The 14,439-nt window shown below is 40.7% G+C and overlaps 1 protein-coding gene across 1 annotated transcript in view; it reads left to right on the top strand.

Annotated features, from left to right (window-relative positions):
• Nucleotides 1-14,439, top strand: part of VPS8 (VPS8 subunit of CORVET complex) — a 1,789,524-nt gene that overhangs the window by 407,283 nt on the left and 1,367,802 nt on the right. Inside the window, exons 13-14 of the mRNA XM_085648738.1 lie at nt 4,775-4,855; nt 9,907-10,077. Coding sequence (XP_085504864.1) covers nt 4,775-4,855; nt 9,907-10,077 — 252 coding nt within the window. The remainder of the gene's footprint in view (nt 1-4,774; nt 4,856-9,906; nt 10,078-14,439) is intronic.

The following is a 14,439-nucleotide window of genomic DNA, read 5'->3' as shown; positions in this document are numbered from 1 at the left end:
GACTTGGGGAGAGTCGTCTTGAGTGGTGGAGATCTATGCTAACTTAAGAAGCCTATTGCTCATTGAGTGAACCAAGTTGTCTCTGTTAGGGACCCTGGTCGTGGCTGGGTAATGATGTCTAATGCTCTTAGTGTGGGCCGTGCTGCCTCTGTTAGGGACTTTGGGTAAGGGGAGCATTGGGTCATGTCGTGGTTTCATCCTCCTGGGGACTGGGGGTATGCTAGTGTGGGAGTAGGCTGGAGTCGGCTGGGCTGGGTCGGTGTGTGGGGGTCAGGTGAGGCAGTTGGGTTAGTCGCTCCTCTGGGCGTTGTAGATCGCCAATCCTGTGGGCAAAGGGATGGGAGGAGACGGGGGGGGGGAGGGGTAGGAAGTTGGAGGCGTTGGGCGTGGTGGTGAATGTATGGTTCCCCAGGTGGGACAGGTTGTCCGGGGGTGAGTGCTGGGTCAAAGAGGATCGAAGCAAGTGGATGTGGGAGGTTTGGAGGGTGGGGAAGAGGGAGTCGCAATCCTCTAGGTTCTCATTGTTTGCCTGTATCAGGACTGTGCCGTTCATGTAGATGGTCACAGATGTGTTCCCACACCTTGCCGATCGGTTGGGGAGTGAGGTCGTCAGTTTGGAGCTGTGCGAGGTATTTGTGGTTTTTGAGATGTAAAGTTGTTTTCTGAGTGTGGCGTTCCAGTTGTCGGGATTTTCAGTGTGGAAGATGAAACCCATCTTAGTCTGCCTTTTGGAGGAGCAATGGTATTTGTCCGCTACTAGTGTTTCCGGGTGCTGTCTAATGTGTTTGAAGTTTCTTCTTGCTTTAACGGATAGGTTGGAGGGGAAGCTGATAGCGAAGGAGTTTGCGCCATGAGGTTTCAGGTAGGTCGACAAGGAGTCAATTGGCGTGCCCGGTGTCATTGTTGGGTTTCTTAGAAAGGGGGACCGTGAAACTAAGGAGGTGTCCTGGACGTTTGCAGTGCTTGGGCGATTCAAATAGGGGAAGAATATCAAATACTTTGATATGCTAATAAAAGAGCTATGTTCATAAAGCTAAATTCCTTCTTTCTTTCTTAGGACAATCACACATTCCAAATGGTCAAACTATAGGTTGCATCTGTAAGGGTAGTGATCACCCTAACTAGTCCTTCCCGGGAATCTCGAATAATAGAACATGAAGAAAATCTGCCCCAGCTATCTAGGACAGTGGTTGGGTGATAGATTTTATGGAGATGAGGTGGGGTCACAGGAGTCATAGGCTCAGTGTTAAGGAGTTGACAAATACAAAAATGCATATTTGTGCAATTTTTTTTTTTTATCAAGGCCAGTTTTAAATTCTGACTATGTCCACAGACATTCCATTGCATCAAAGAGCAATTCAAACAGCCACCACCCCACGCTGTCAAACTACAATTGCAAGCAATTGTTAAAGGTAAATCAAAGGTTGGTTCCCTGAGCAATAACAAACAGTATAAGTCTCTATAAAATAGAGCTTTCGAACATGAATTCATAGAAGGCAATAGTGTCCAATAATCAGTCAAAATCTTTATTTTCAAATTCTGTAGTCTCTCTTGGAAGACTTGTTTATACACAGATTCCGTTCTCAGATCATACAGATAACACGTGTTTCGTCTATGGTAACAATTTCCAAAAGACTTCCTCAGGGCTTAAGCAGCTGTTACTATAAAGATAATCCTTAATTCTTCAATATCTCCATACAACCATAAAATCATATATCAAGTATGGTGCTTCCTACTTCAGAGTATTCCAAATTAGCAATCTTTCAAACGGACAGCGTGTCTCAGACTTCTTCTTATTAATTATCTCCTCCAGTACCGAGGCGTAGCCTTTTAGCATGTATTGCCGGGCGACCTTAAAAGAATTTGAAAATAAAGATTTTGACTGAATATTGGACACTATTACCTTCTATGAATTCATGTTTGAAAACTCTATTTTATAGAGACTTATACTGTTTGTTATTGCTCAGGGAACCAACCTTCAGTTTAGGGGGTGGCCCACATTCTGCTAGCCACCAGTCATTGGCCCATTCAATGGCCTTGTGACCGAAGAGTGTAATCTCTGTTTTAGAAGAATTATATTGCAAACTATCTAGGTTCATCTGTTGCACAACCTGAGATAAACAGCTCCTACAAGCCTCTTGTCCTATTTCCCTAGCGAGAAAATAAGATGGGTATCGTCCGCATAGATATAGCCTGAATACCAAAGGCTTCGATGATGTAGATCAAAGGTAACATGTATACCTTGAATAAAGTGGAACTCAAGGATGAGCCCTTTGGGTCTCCAGTTCTAGGGGTTTTGGCCGGGAACACAAAAGGCTCTAGCCTAACGGCTTGTAAACTCCCTGATATAAAAGATTGTATCCATTGCAAGACTGTATCCCCCACTTCATTGTTGGCTAGTCTTTTCACAAGAGTTTGATGTGAGATAGTGCGAAACGCTGCCAGCAAGTCCAAAATATTTAATGTTGCTTTCTGACCCTGGTCCAAGGCGCTCTTGAAGGATTCCGCAACCTCGACCAAGGCAGACAAAGTGTTATGCATCTGGCGAAAGCCAGATTGTGACAGATGTAATAGCTCATTGTGTTCCTGGAAATTGTTTAGGTGAAAATACTAATATTTAGACAAAACATCGAGTTTAAAATATCGTAAAACAGAAATATCAGAATAAAATATTGTGATACAAAAATATTGTGATACAGAACAATTGTCATGAATATCATTTTTTCAGGTAAGTAATATCATTATTAAGGATATCATTGTTAATAACCTTTTCAATAATATAGTTGTATATAATATCATTTGTTAATATATTTTAGTATATATATTAATTTTGTGGTATTATTGTTTGTTTAGTTGTTATAACTTTTTAAAATATAATTTATATTTAAGGGATTTCGATTTTTGTATTTATTGCTAATAGTAATTTGTAATGTTGTAGTAGGTTGTTGGGTTATAAGGGGTATAGAGTGGGAAGGTAATAAAATTATTAATTAATAAGTTCGTGTGTGATATTAATTATGTATATTCTGTATTACTGATTTAAATTACCTATATTTTAGGAGGTGGTTGCTAGGTTTGTGGGGTTATGGGGTGGGAAGTTAATTGGGTAATAAACAATAAATGTGTAATTTATTATAAATTATTCAATTGATTATCAATTATATACATTGCTTAGAAATCATATATTTTAGTCATCTTTTTGGTGTGGAATGCTCGGTTATGGCGTGGGAAGTTAATTATTAATTAACTATCAAGGATTTGTTAATTTGCCATGTAATTGACTACCAATTATGTAAATTGGGTTATACATATTTATGTATATTTTAGGTGTGGGTTGCTAGCTTTGTAGGGGCCATGGGTGGCAAGTTAATTAAGTAATAATTAACCAGTCTTTTTTTAATGAAAATTAATTATTACACTTTATGAATTTTAAAAATTGGTTAATTGTTTATTTGTTTAATAGGTACATATTTTTAAATTAAGTGATCATTTTTGTATTAAACTTTCTGGATTTTCTCCAAATTAATATGGTTCTTCAAATATATAATGTGTTTGAAGTGAAATAGTTTACCTACTGTTGCTTAGACTTGAGTGGTCCTAGTAAATTTAACCCCTCCGAAGTCCATCGCTTTTCCTAATTTTGCACAAACTGGAATGGGAATAGTAAATCTTACCCCTTGAAGTCATTATAAATTGCACAGTGCCAGTGATTTTGGTGATAGCTGGGGAGAGCTCAAAGACACAACTTCTACTTAAGGGCAGCTGACCTCATTAAAGTCCACACATGAGTTGGCAAACCAGTCCCTCTTTTTCCTTTGCCTTCAGGTACTTGCAGTCATCTTTATTTCATTAGAAATCTAGTACTAGAATTCAACAAAAAAACTTGGACTGGAATAATTCTAATGCATGAGTTTCAGAAACTATAATAGCTCTAAAGAAACAATGAGCAGAACTTGATATGAATATGATTTAAAGACACTGCCGCACATAGGTTGGGAATTGTGATTTATCGCCCAAATTAATATATAGGGAATTGACACAAAATATATTTTTTTCGATGGCTTTTTGGATCTGCAGGCATACTCACTTTGTATTGCTTTGCACATGTTGTTTAGACCTTTTGACTAGGGATATGCACAATAGAGACTGTAAAAGACTAAAAACCTGAAGCACATGGGAATCCAGTGCAGTGCCTATTCAGAGCACTGAGTAAGACCAGTGCCCTTTCACACCCTCTCTGGGCCTGAGCACACCACATGGCACAGCTTTCAAGTTTCCCAGGTCATTCAGTCTAGGGTGCTTTCTGCCGATTGTAGTTTAATGTGCCTTATTGTAAAATTAGGACTATGAAATTTCAGAATTAAAAAAAAAACGGGCGTGGGTGAGATTCTCCCAGATGGAGCTCTATGGACAAACAGGTGCCAGCAGTATTAGAAGTCGTACTTATCACTGCTGGCCTAGTGGTGATATCTGTACAAATGTTTGGTGGACACCACTGTCAGTATTCCTTGCCATCCACCAAACTTTAAATGTTTTGTTTTTCAAAATCAAACTCACAGAGTGGGAGTTTGTGATTGAAAAACAAGATACTGTGTCACGTTTGCGAAGGGGTACCCTGTCCGCTAAGCACTCTATCATCCCCTAAATGTCTTATTCATCAGAGTAAACTGCGATTGGAAAGCTATATATTTGAACGTGTAGATGTCCACCTCTGAATGACTGCCAACTATGATCTATTGCTAATCAAAGTTGCATTGTGTTCTGTTATCACAAGGTGAAACGAGATGAATCGGGAGCTATACATGTCAGCAAACAAAAACAGCTGCACCTGCATTATGACATCATAAACTTTACTGTAAGTAAAAGTAATGCTATTTCTGTTTGCTGTTTTATAGGACAATCATACTGTTGTAAATTTTAGAAATAAATACTGATTTTAAAAGTACGCATTGTAAAAAACAGTCCTTGCATATGGCTTTAAATATTTAGTGAGAACAAATTACGTTATATAGTGTGCCTTATAAATTCATTACAAGTCATGTATTTGCCAATGTGGTGTTTTATGATATTTGTATTGGGATAAAATGCCATCCATTGAGAGCTTCTAATTAAAATACACTTAGCAAAATACACTTGAGTTATGAAACTTGATTTTTCCAATAGCAGAACAAAATAATGGGGATTATATGGATAATGATGTTCAAAGGTTGGTACGGAAATTAAAGAATGATGAGGAGGAAAAAGCAGGAAGAGCAGTCAAATTATCCACAATGTTTGAATGTCTTCTTCAACAAGCTGTTCTCTAATGCTTTTCCCACAATAAAGGAGAATAACACTAACAAGTCTTTTCTCTTTGTGGGTTTTCAGAAGGGATCATCTTCTAAGACTTCTGTGGATATGTTTTTCATGTAAATATCATGACCATTAGCAAAGTTGATAATTTCCTTCTAAATGTTAAAATTGTTAGGGAAAATTCAATTCATATATCCTCCATATTTGATCATAACTTCAACCGTCTGTGCTGGATTTTGTAAATGAAATGAGTTTCTTTGGTCCTCAATGCATTAGATATTGAACAGTTATTCTAGCTCATCAAATAGCACTAACGTGTGACACGCATTGTTCAGTGAGGATGGCATTTTAAATGATTTAAATTTAACTTGTGCTCCTGGTAAAAAAAACTGTAGTGATCAATTCTAAGTTTAAGGATTACGGTCCATCACAACATCTTGAGCTAAGGAATAAAATGGACTTCATAGGCCAGTTTTTTACATTATGGGACTATAGCTTTCATACTTGGCCACCTTAATGAGCAATAGTTTTTCTTCCTTATCGAACAGCACAAGCGGTCAGGCCAATTTACAATGACTTGTTAACTGATTAGGTATCAGCACTCACCTCTGTGAGATTTATTACTGCTTTGCACTCATGTTGTGCAAGCATTGCAGGGATGGTTCCTTGATATTTGGTTCAAGCGGCCATGATGCGTATATACTTCATGAAAAGACCTACCAGATGCATCTCTTTATATATGGATAGATGGATGAACAGATAGATAGGTAAACAGGTGGGTAGGTAGATAGACAGGTGGACTGGTAGATAGACAGGTGGACTGGTAGATAGACAGATGGCTGGACAGGCAGATGGGTAGATGGATAGATAGACGGATAGATATATATATAGACGGACAGACGGGTAGATTGACAAATGGATGGGCAGGTAGTACGGCAGGTAGATAGACGACAGATGGGTAGATAGGAAGACATACAGACAGACGAGTAAATAGATGGATGGGTAGTAGTTAGATGGACATACAGATAGATGGCTAGATTGATAGACAGACAGACGGGTAGATATACAGATGGATGGACGGGTAGATGGACGGATGAGTAGATAGACGGACGGAAAGGGGGATATATAGACGGATGGACGGATGGGTAGATAGATAGATAGATAGATAGACAGACAGACAGGTAGATAGACAGACAGATGGATGGACGGGCAGATAGACAGACTGGCGGATAGATAGATGGATGGACGGACGGATAGATAGCCATACGGACGGGCAGGTATATGGACAGACGGATTGATAGACAGATGGACATGTTGATAGAACGACGGAAGTCTAGTCAGACAGTTGAACTGGTAGACAGACAGATAGATTGATGGGTAGATAGACCGAGAGATGGGTAGATAGACATAGATACCCTATTAAAAGAAAACACTGAAACCACAGTTCAAGTACTGCTATGATTAACAAAACAAAACCTAAAAAACGCTGAAATGCACTTGTTATGGTTCGGTAAACTAGCCATAACTAACCTCACTCATGACATGTTAAATTACATCATAGATTACATCACTGGTGACATCTCAGTTGACACCATTGATGACAACATTGATGACATTATATCACTAATCGGCTATTGCCTGCGCTCAAACCTTTCCTGGTAGCTTATAGCTGCAGCGTATGCTCTTCACTGAGCGAGGCCAGCGTTTTCTCCATGGATAGTTCTATGCCCAGTCCATGTACCATATACAGACAATAATCCTATGCTGTATAGGACCATAGAACCTTTTTTCCTATTTTATTTTTGTAAACATTTTGTATTAGTAATGTTAATTTCCGTATCGTGGATGATATCATCAGGGATGCCAGCTATTGTCATCAATGCCATTTGAGATTTCATCAATGCTGTTGTCAGTCATGTCATTTAAAATGAGTGATGTAATACGCGAGGCCATAAGCAGTGCATGATGGCCGTGAAAGTTATGGTTCGTTTTCAGTTTTGGTTTGTAACCATAACAGGAGTTGAACTTTTTTTGGGTGAATTTCAGAGGATTTTTAAACATACTTTGTTGTTTTAAGCAAACCTTACCATAATTTCATGTTAATTTTTTGTTGGTGAATTTCTGTGGTTTTTGTTTTTAAATCTTATTCAAAATGGAAGTTTTTTTGCGTAAATAGTTTTTTTCATGTCTTTATCGATTTTAAATTGCTTGATACAATACATATTCTTTTATATTGTCAATACTCCAGAAACAGCAATCTATGAAGACTTCAGGCATTAAAGAAATCCTATTTACAGACAGAATAAAATCTGTCACTCGTGGCACTTTAACCCTTCTCATCTCCAATAGCCTGTTTTTCTTATATAATTGCATATTATAGGTCTATTAACTGCCTACTGTGAAGGCTTATATATCTCTCCTACTGCCTATGAGCCCACACAATGGTGGCTATAGTATAGTGCTTTATGGTATATAGCCTTCCTATTTCCTGAGGTGTGTAATTTTACCTGCAGTTAGGCTTCTTGAGTCTGTGAAGTTAGCACCAGGTGATGCTGTACCAGGAGGGCGGTACTAGCTCCTACACAGCAGGCCCCTTGAGTCTGTGACGGTTACGCCTCTTAGTGGTGTACTGGTTGAGCAGTATTAGCGCTTCCACAGCTGGGCTTCTTCAGTCTGTGAACGTTGTTTCTGCTGCTAGTGTACTAGGCGGGTGTTACCAGCTCCTTTGCAGCCATGCCCCATAAGCCGTGAAGCTAACACTTGCTAGTGGTGTGCCAGGTGGGTGGTACTTGCGCCTTCGCTGCCAGGCCCCTTCAGTCCGTGAAGCTTGCGCCCTTTGGTGGTGTTCTGGGCAGGTGTTACTAGTGTCTCCGCAGCCAGGCCCTTTGTGTCTGTGAAGCCTGCACCTGGTAATAGTGTAGGTGATGACATTAATAGCACTTCCGCAGCTGGGTCTGTTGAATCTGTGAAACTTCGACACATTGTTGGGGTACTGGACGGGTGGTACCCTTGCACAGCTGGGCCTCTTTGAGTCCATGAACCTTGCACCCGGCGGTGGTGTACCAGGCAGATAGTACTAAGGCCTGTGGATCCAGGGTTCTGAATCCATGAATCTGTCACCCTTATGTGGTGGTCCTGCCAGACAAAAGTAACCCCTCTGTACCCAACCACACTACACAAGTGGCGTTCAGCCTTTGGATCTGGTCTGCGCCTAGACCATTCTTTTTTGGGTTCCCCAAATCCAAAACGGAATCCTTGAATCCACAAAGGATCTGTGAATCCCACAACATTTTTTTTTATTTCAAACACATGGGATCCTCTCGAATTGTGCCTTGGGGTAAGGGTGGACTCACCCTGCAACCCTCTTAATCTCTTGTTCAGGACTCAAGTACTGAAGCGAAGTCCCCAAGTCCTACAATGGCTAGCACAACATTTTCTTTCAGTTTTACCGCTGTCAATCAGGTCTTTTCAGGTCTGCAGATTCTCTTTCGGGCAAAAGGTTGTTTATTTTTTTGATTCTTGGGATTTCAACAATACCAGCCAATCCTCAACTTTCTTTGTATATCTCTAACATTTTCTAAGGGGTAACCCTTCCTACTCAACCTGTGCTCCTCTTTAAAGACTAATTTCTCTGAAACTACTTAACAGAAACTACTTAACAGGGAGCGATATTTGCTACACCAATCATGCAGAGGTCCAGGGAAGTTGATCCGTCAATATGAGATATGTATGCTTGGTCATTGAAGTGTGAATTGTCGAACTACTTACTGCACGTTGTACATTAATAGCTCTGTCTTGTTGTATGGGTTGGACCTACACTCAATCAAGAGATTGTTCTGTTGTCTGTTTTGTACAATAAATTATATTTTAAAATAAATAAGTAGCTGTGGAGGGCTGACTCCAGGCAATCCATTGCTAATGGTGGCTGATCGGAAGTCCCTCTCTCTGGTTTTTCTAGCCATGACAAAAACTCTACAATGCAGTTAACCTGTCCCTGGCCAAATCTTAAATTTGTAGAGCAGATGATGCATTCATTCAAACTTTACATGAGAAAGGCAGGCACTTACTGCTGAACATTCCGGTTGATTTTGGGCTAGAAATGATCTTCAAGATGATTTATATTGACAAGAAGAAATTTCTATTTCTGACTTTAAGGTGACAACTGTGTGTGTTGAATGATCTAAAGATTGCCTTTCTCTTAAAGAATGAATTGGCAGTGTAGGAGGCACTAGCGTGTAGGGAAGTGTTAGTTATATTCCAGGGACTTGGCCAAATCTTTGAACCAGAGTCAAGGTAGAGACTCAACATTAATTGGCCAAAGACATTCCAACTTTTTCAGCTCAGGTAATGTAACCGAAAATCGATTAGTGTTACTAGAGTTGGGCCCCTTTCTCTTGTTCCAAAATCCTTATATGATATTAAGAAGTATTCAGTGTGATAACAAAACTTATTGTAAACTGCATACATGAAAATAGATAGGTCACTCAAAGTCAGAAATGTTTGTGGTTTAAATAAATACAAATTATGGCTTGTGTGATGCGATTTTTCAAGAACTGTTGCAAAATGGTTTTGTTTCCTCTATTTGTGCTAACTTACGTTGTGCGTTATTTACAGTGGATGAACTCCCGAACTGTGGTGCTCCTGGATAGTGCAGAGAAACTTCATGTAATAGATAGGCACAGTCAGGAGGAGCTTGAGACCATCGAAATTTCAGAGTTCCAGCTTGTTTACAATAGCAGCCACTTCAAATCCTTGGCCACCGGAGGCAATGTCAGCCAGGCTCTGGTGAGAAAATACCCTTTTATTTGAAATTCAAGTTTACTTATATTCTGTACCTCAACATGTGAAATTAAATCAATTCACAAATGGATATTTTCTTTGAAATTCAAATCCTTCTAAAGCTTCTGTTCTAAATCCAGTGTTAAAACTCCATCTTTTTTGAGAAATCAAATTTGTATTTTTAAATGTAATATTGAAGACATAACTTTTTATACTCCGTATAACAATTGAATGCATGTCAACATTATCAGTTGTAGAGTTTTAGGGGCAGATGTACTAACATTTGGAATACCGATTTCCTAATTGCGATTCGGAGAGAATCGTTATTCTTGAATGAATGAAAAAATATTTAATAAAGCGCACTGCGGCCAAGCGGCTTCCTGGCGCTGGGGACCTGGTCAGAGCTCACAGAAGGGATCCGAGGGACCTATGAGGAAAAAGCCTGAATGAAAAGAAAAGTTTTAAGGGCTTTCCGAAAGTGGGTGTAAATGGGGATGGAGCGAATATGAAGTGGAAGGCTGTTCCAGAACTGGGGGGCCAAAACGGAGAGGCGAGTGCCACCAGTTCTGAGTTTGCGGAAACGGGGGATGTGCAGAAGAGAAAGAGAAGAAGAACGGAGGGTTCGACTAGTGACGTGGGATGAAATAAGGGAGGTGATGTAGGGAGGGGCAGAGCGGGAGTGAGCTCGAAAAGCGAAGCAGGCTAGTTTGAAAAGAGATCTGAAACGAATAGGGAGCCAGTGAAGAGATTTAAGAACGGGAGTAATGTGAGAGAATTTGGGAAGGGAAAAAATAAGGCGGGCAGCTTGATTTTGAATGGCCTGTAAACGTCGAGACTCGTAGGCAGGAATGCCCACGTACAGGCCATTCCCATAGTCGAGGCGAGAGATGACTAAAGCAAGGACTATGGTTTTAAGTGCATCAGTGGTGAAAAAGCGTGAGATTTTCCGGATGAGACGGAGGGAAAGAAAGCAGGAAGACACAACAGAGCTAATCTGACTATGCATTGTTAAGTCAGAACTAACTTTGATGCCGAGGGTGCGAACAGAGGGAGAGGGCGTAGGAGGGGGACCATAAGAAAGGGGCCAGTGTGCTGGGGACCAGGGGTTAGATGAGCCACCCTTGAGGACAAGTTCCGTCTTATCGGGGTTGAGCTTAAGATGGTTAGCGCTCATCCACTCGGAAATGAAGATTAAGGTGGTACTGAACTTAGGAAGAGAGTCAGGAGAGGAGGAAAGATCAAAGACGAGCTGGAGGTCATCTGCGTAGTTCTTAATGTATGAAGCTCATTAACTCATTGAGTTTCATTAGCGATTCCTAATGGGTCGCACATAGACCTACCTCATGCATATTAATGAGGTAGGTCGCAATTTGCGACCCAATAGAATACACAGCCATTACAGGTACGGTGGCCTGCTGAGGTTAACAGACCACCATTTCTGTGATTGCTTTTTGATAAAGTGAACTTTTTTATTTTTAAGGAAAACGTAGTGAATTTTAAAAGAAAAAATGAAACTTTGCAGTTTCATTTTTTAAGAGTAGGCAGTGATCTGCTCTTAAATATTTTTATTTACATTTTCAAAGGATAAGGGGTCCTTTGGGACCCCATCCCCTTTGCAAATGGGTTGCCACCATTTTTAAACTAGTGGTAAATTATTACACTTTTGCGACCAAAATTCGGTCGCAACACAGTAATACATACCATATCGATTTGGTATTTGGAAGTACGCCCTAACCATGCCCCTTCCAAATATAAAAAAAAAAAAATGTTACATTAATTTTAAACCATAGAACATTCATGATACATGACTTGCACAAGCAGGTAAATACTTATACATTGTATGTGTCAACAGCAAAACATTTTTGACAGTTTCTGTAGTAGCATTTTAGCAAGAGATCTGTAATACATTAGTTACACACATTGATTGTAATATTTGACTGTAGTACGTGGAATGATAATGTTACATTCAGGACCATAGAAGCGTTTTCACCGTTTCCCCAGGTATTTATTTGTGCGAGGGCTATGCCCAAATAGCATACATCAGCGTGTCTACATGTTTTTCGTAATGTCTATTGGGTGTACAAAGAAATATGTTTTGAGGGGATCCCATATGTCCCTGGACCTCGAGGTCAGTGGGAGTAATTCCGCATAAGTAATTGCTTTATCCTGCCAGAAAATCATGCCTTTAATCCAATCTTTGAATTTAGAAGCTCTGCCTCGTCCCCATCTACATGCTATTCTTCGCTTGGCTAGTAGAAGCCCTAGTGAAGTGAAGCGTCGGTATCCCACCTCAATATTTTCTGTGTAACCCAAGAGAGCGGTTATTGGCAAAGCCTGGATTAGGGGTGATGTCATCTGTTTTAATGCTTCAAACACTTGTTTCCAATATTCCTTGATACTGGGGCAGTTCCAAGTGAGGTGTAAAAAGTCTGCCTTTTCCATCCCACACCTGTCACAGCAATTGTTGTCTCGTAGTTTGTGCTTATACATTTTAACGGGTGTATAATATGTGCGGTGTAAACATTTATAATGTATAATGCGTAAGCGGCAACTGGATGACACCTGCTCTGTCTGTTTACAGCAGTAGAGCCACTGCTTCACCGTTATTGCCTGCCCTATTTCTATCGCCCATTTCTCCCGTGCATCACATCGTACCGGAGTCTGATTTGTGTATATGTTATGGTATAGCGTAGACACCGCATGTGAAGCTGTCTCATTTTGTAACCGCGTATGTATTGGAGTAAGCGTTTGTGATTTTTGTGGGTATGACGGCGTATATTCTTTAATGCCTTGCCGCAATCTGACATATAAGAAAATGTCCATGGGAGAGGGTGTTGATGTAGCAAACATCTGTTACAATGTGCGGAATTTCTCTTTCAAATATAAATCTCCCCAGTTTTGTATGCCAAATGTAGTTTTTTTTTTTTTTAAAGTACCTTCTAGTAATACAGGCATCTTAGGGTGATATGCTAGGGGAAGTATAGGTGAGTATAGCATAGGAACGTGCATGTGCATGGCTACTCGCTGCCAAGCTTTCACTGTGCACGTGACTGCTGTAGGGTCGGTTTCTCGAGGATGAGGTGTGCTCAATATGAGTCCCTCCAGGGGTATGGGATCTGCCAGCCATTGTTCCTCCGCTACTTGCGACATATATATATATATTTTTTCCAATGTTTTTTTTTAATGAACTTTATTTATGATTTGACACCATAACAAAGCAAATCAATGCCATATTGTCAGCAGGTACAGTAAAACATTTTCAGTCAGTTTTAGGCAGTTTCCAATACATATCTCGCGATTAGCATCGCAGGCACAGTAATACAGTCAAGCAGATATCAAGGGCACAAGAGAACCAAGAACACAAGTGAGATGTCTCGCATGCACCGCATGAATGTGCAACAGACACAGAATCTTCAGTGACATTTCCCAGGTTCATTAGAGACCAATGAGACCCCTTTTGGCTAGTATCTATTCTAAACCTGTCCGGTCATATAATATGAGTCCATAGAAAGAAAGAGAGATTCATCTTCTACCCTGCGCTCCCTTCAACGTCATGCGGGCGCGGCGAGGCAACACCCCCTTCGGGACCATGTGAGAGGAAGTATCGTGCCAACGGCCCCCATACGTCCTTGGGTCGAGAGGCCTTTGGTAGCAACCCAGCGTAGGTGTTAGTCTGCTCTTGGCAATATATTAGATCCACAAGCCATTCCTTGAATTTCGGGGCCCGACCTCTACCCCATCTGCAGGCAACTTTCGCTTTGCCACTAAGAGTGATATAGCTACATATTTCCTGTACTTTTTGGGTATCTGTGCTGTGTACCCCAGGAGCTCAAGGACTAGATCTCTGGCTAGTTGACTATCTATCATGTCCTCCAATGCTACAAACAGCTGTTCCCAATACTCCTGTATTCTCTCGCATTCCCAGGCTAAATGCAGGAAGCCCGTCCCTGGCCGTCTACATCTCTCACATTTATTGTTGTCAGCTAATTTAAAACGCAACTTCTTTACCGGCGTATAATATAAGCGGTGCAGGAACTTATAATGTATTACATGGAGCCTGCTGCTGGCCGATATCTGTGCAGTCTGAAGGCAGCAATATTGCCACTGTTCATCAGTAACTTCGCTCTCCAATTCTTCCCCCCAATGTATTCTGGCCGGACTATCTACTCCCTTTTTATGTGCTCGTATTGTAGTGTATAATCCTGACACCAGATGCCTGTCATCACCGGATCGCAACATCCGATGCAAGGGCTCAAAGCACTCAGGTTCCCGGGGGAAATCTGGGAGGATCGACCTCATACCTTGTCGCAGTCTCACATATAAGAAAACATGCGTCAACCGTACTAGTGATAGTGGTGGGAGGTGCTG

Source organism: Triturus cristatus, chromosome 3_2 (genome assembly GCF_964204655.1).
Source record: "Triturus cristatus chromosome 3_2, aTriCri1.1, whole genome shotgun sequence".
NCBI lineage: Eukaryota > Metazoa > Chordata > Amphibia > Caudata > Salamandridae > Triturus > Triturus cristatus.
This window is presented reverse-complemented; position numbering and strand designations above follow the sequence as displayed.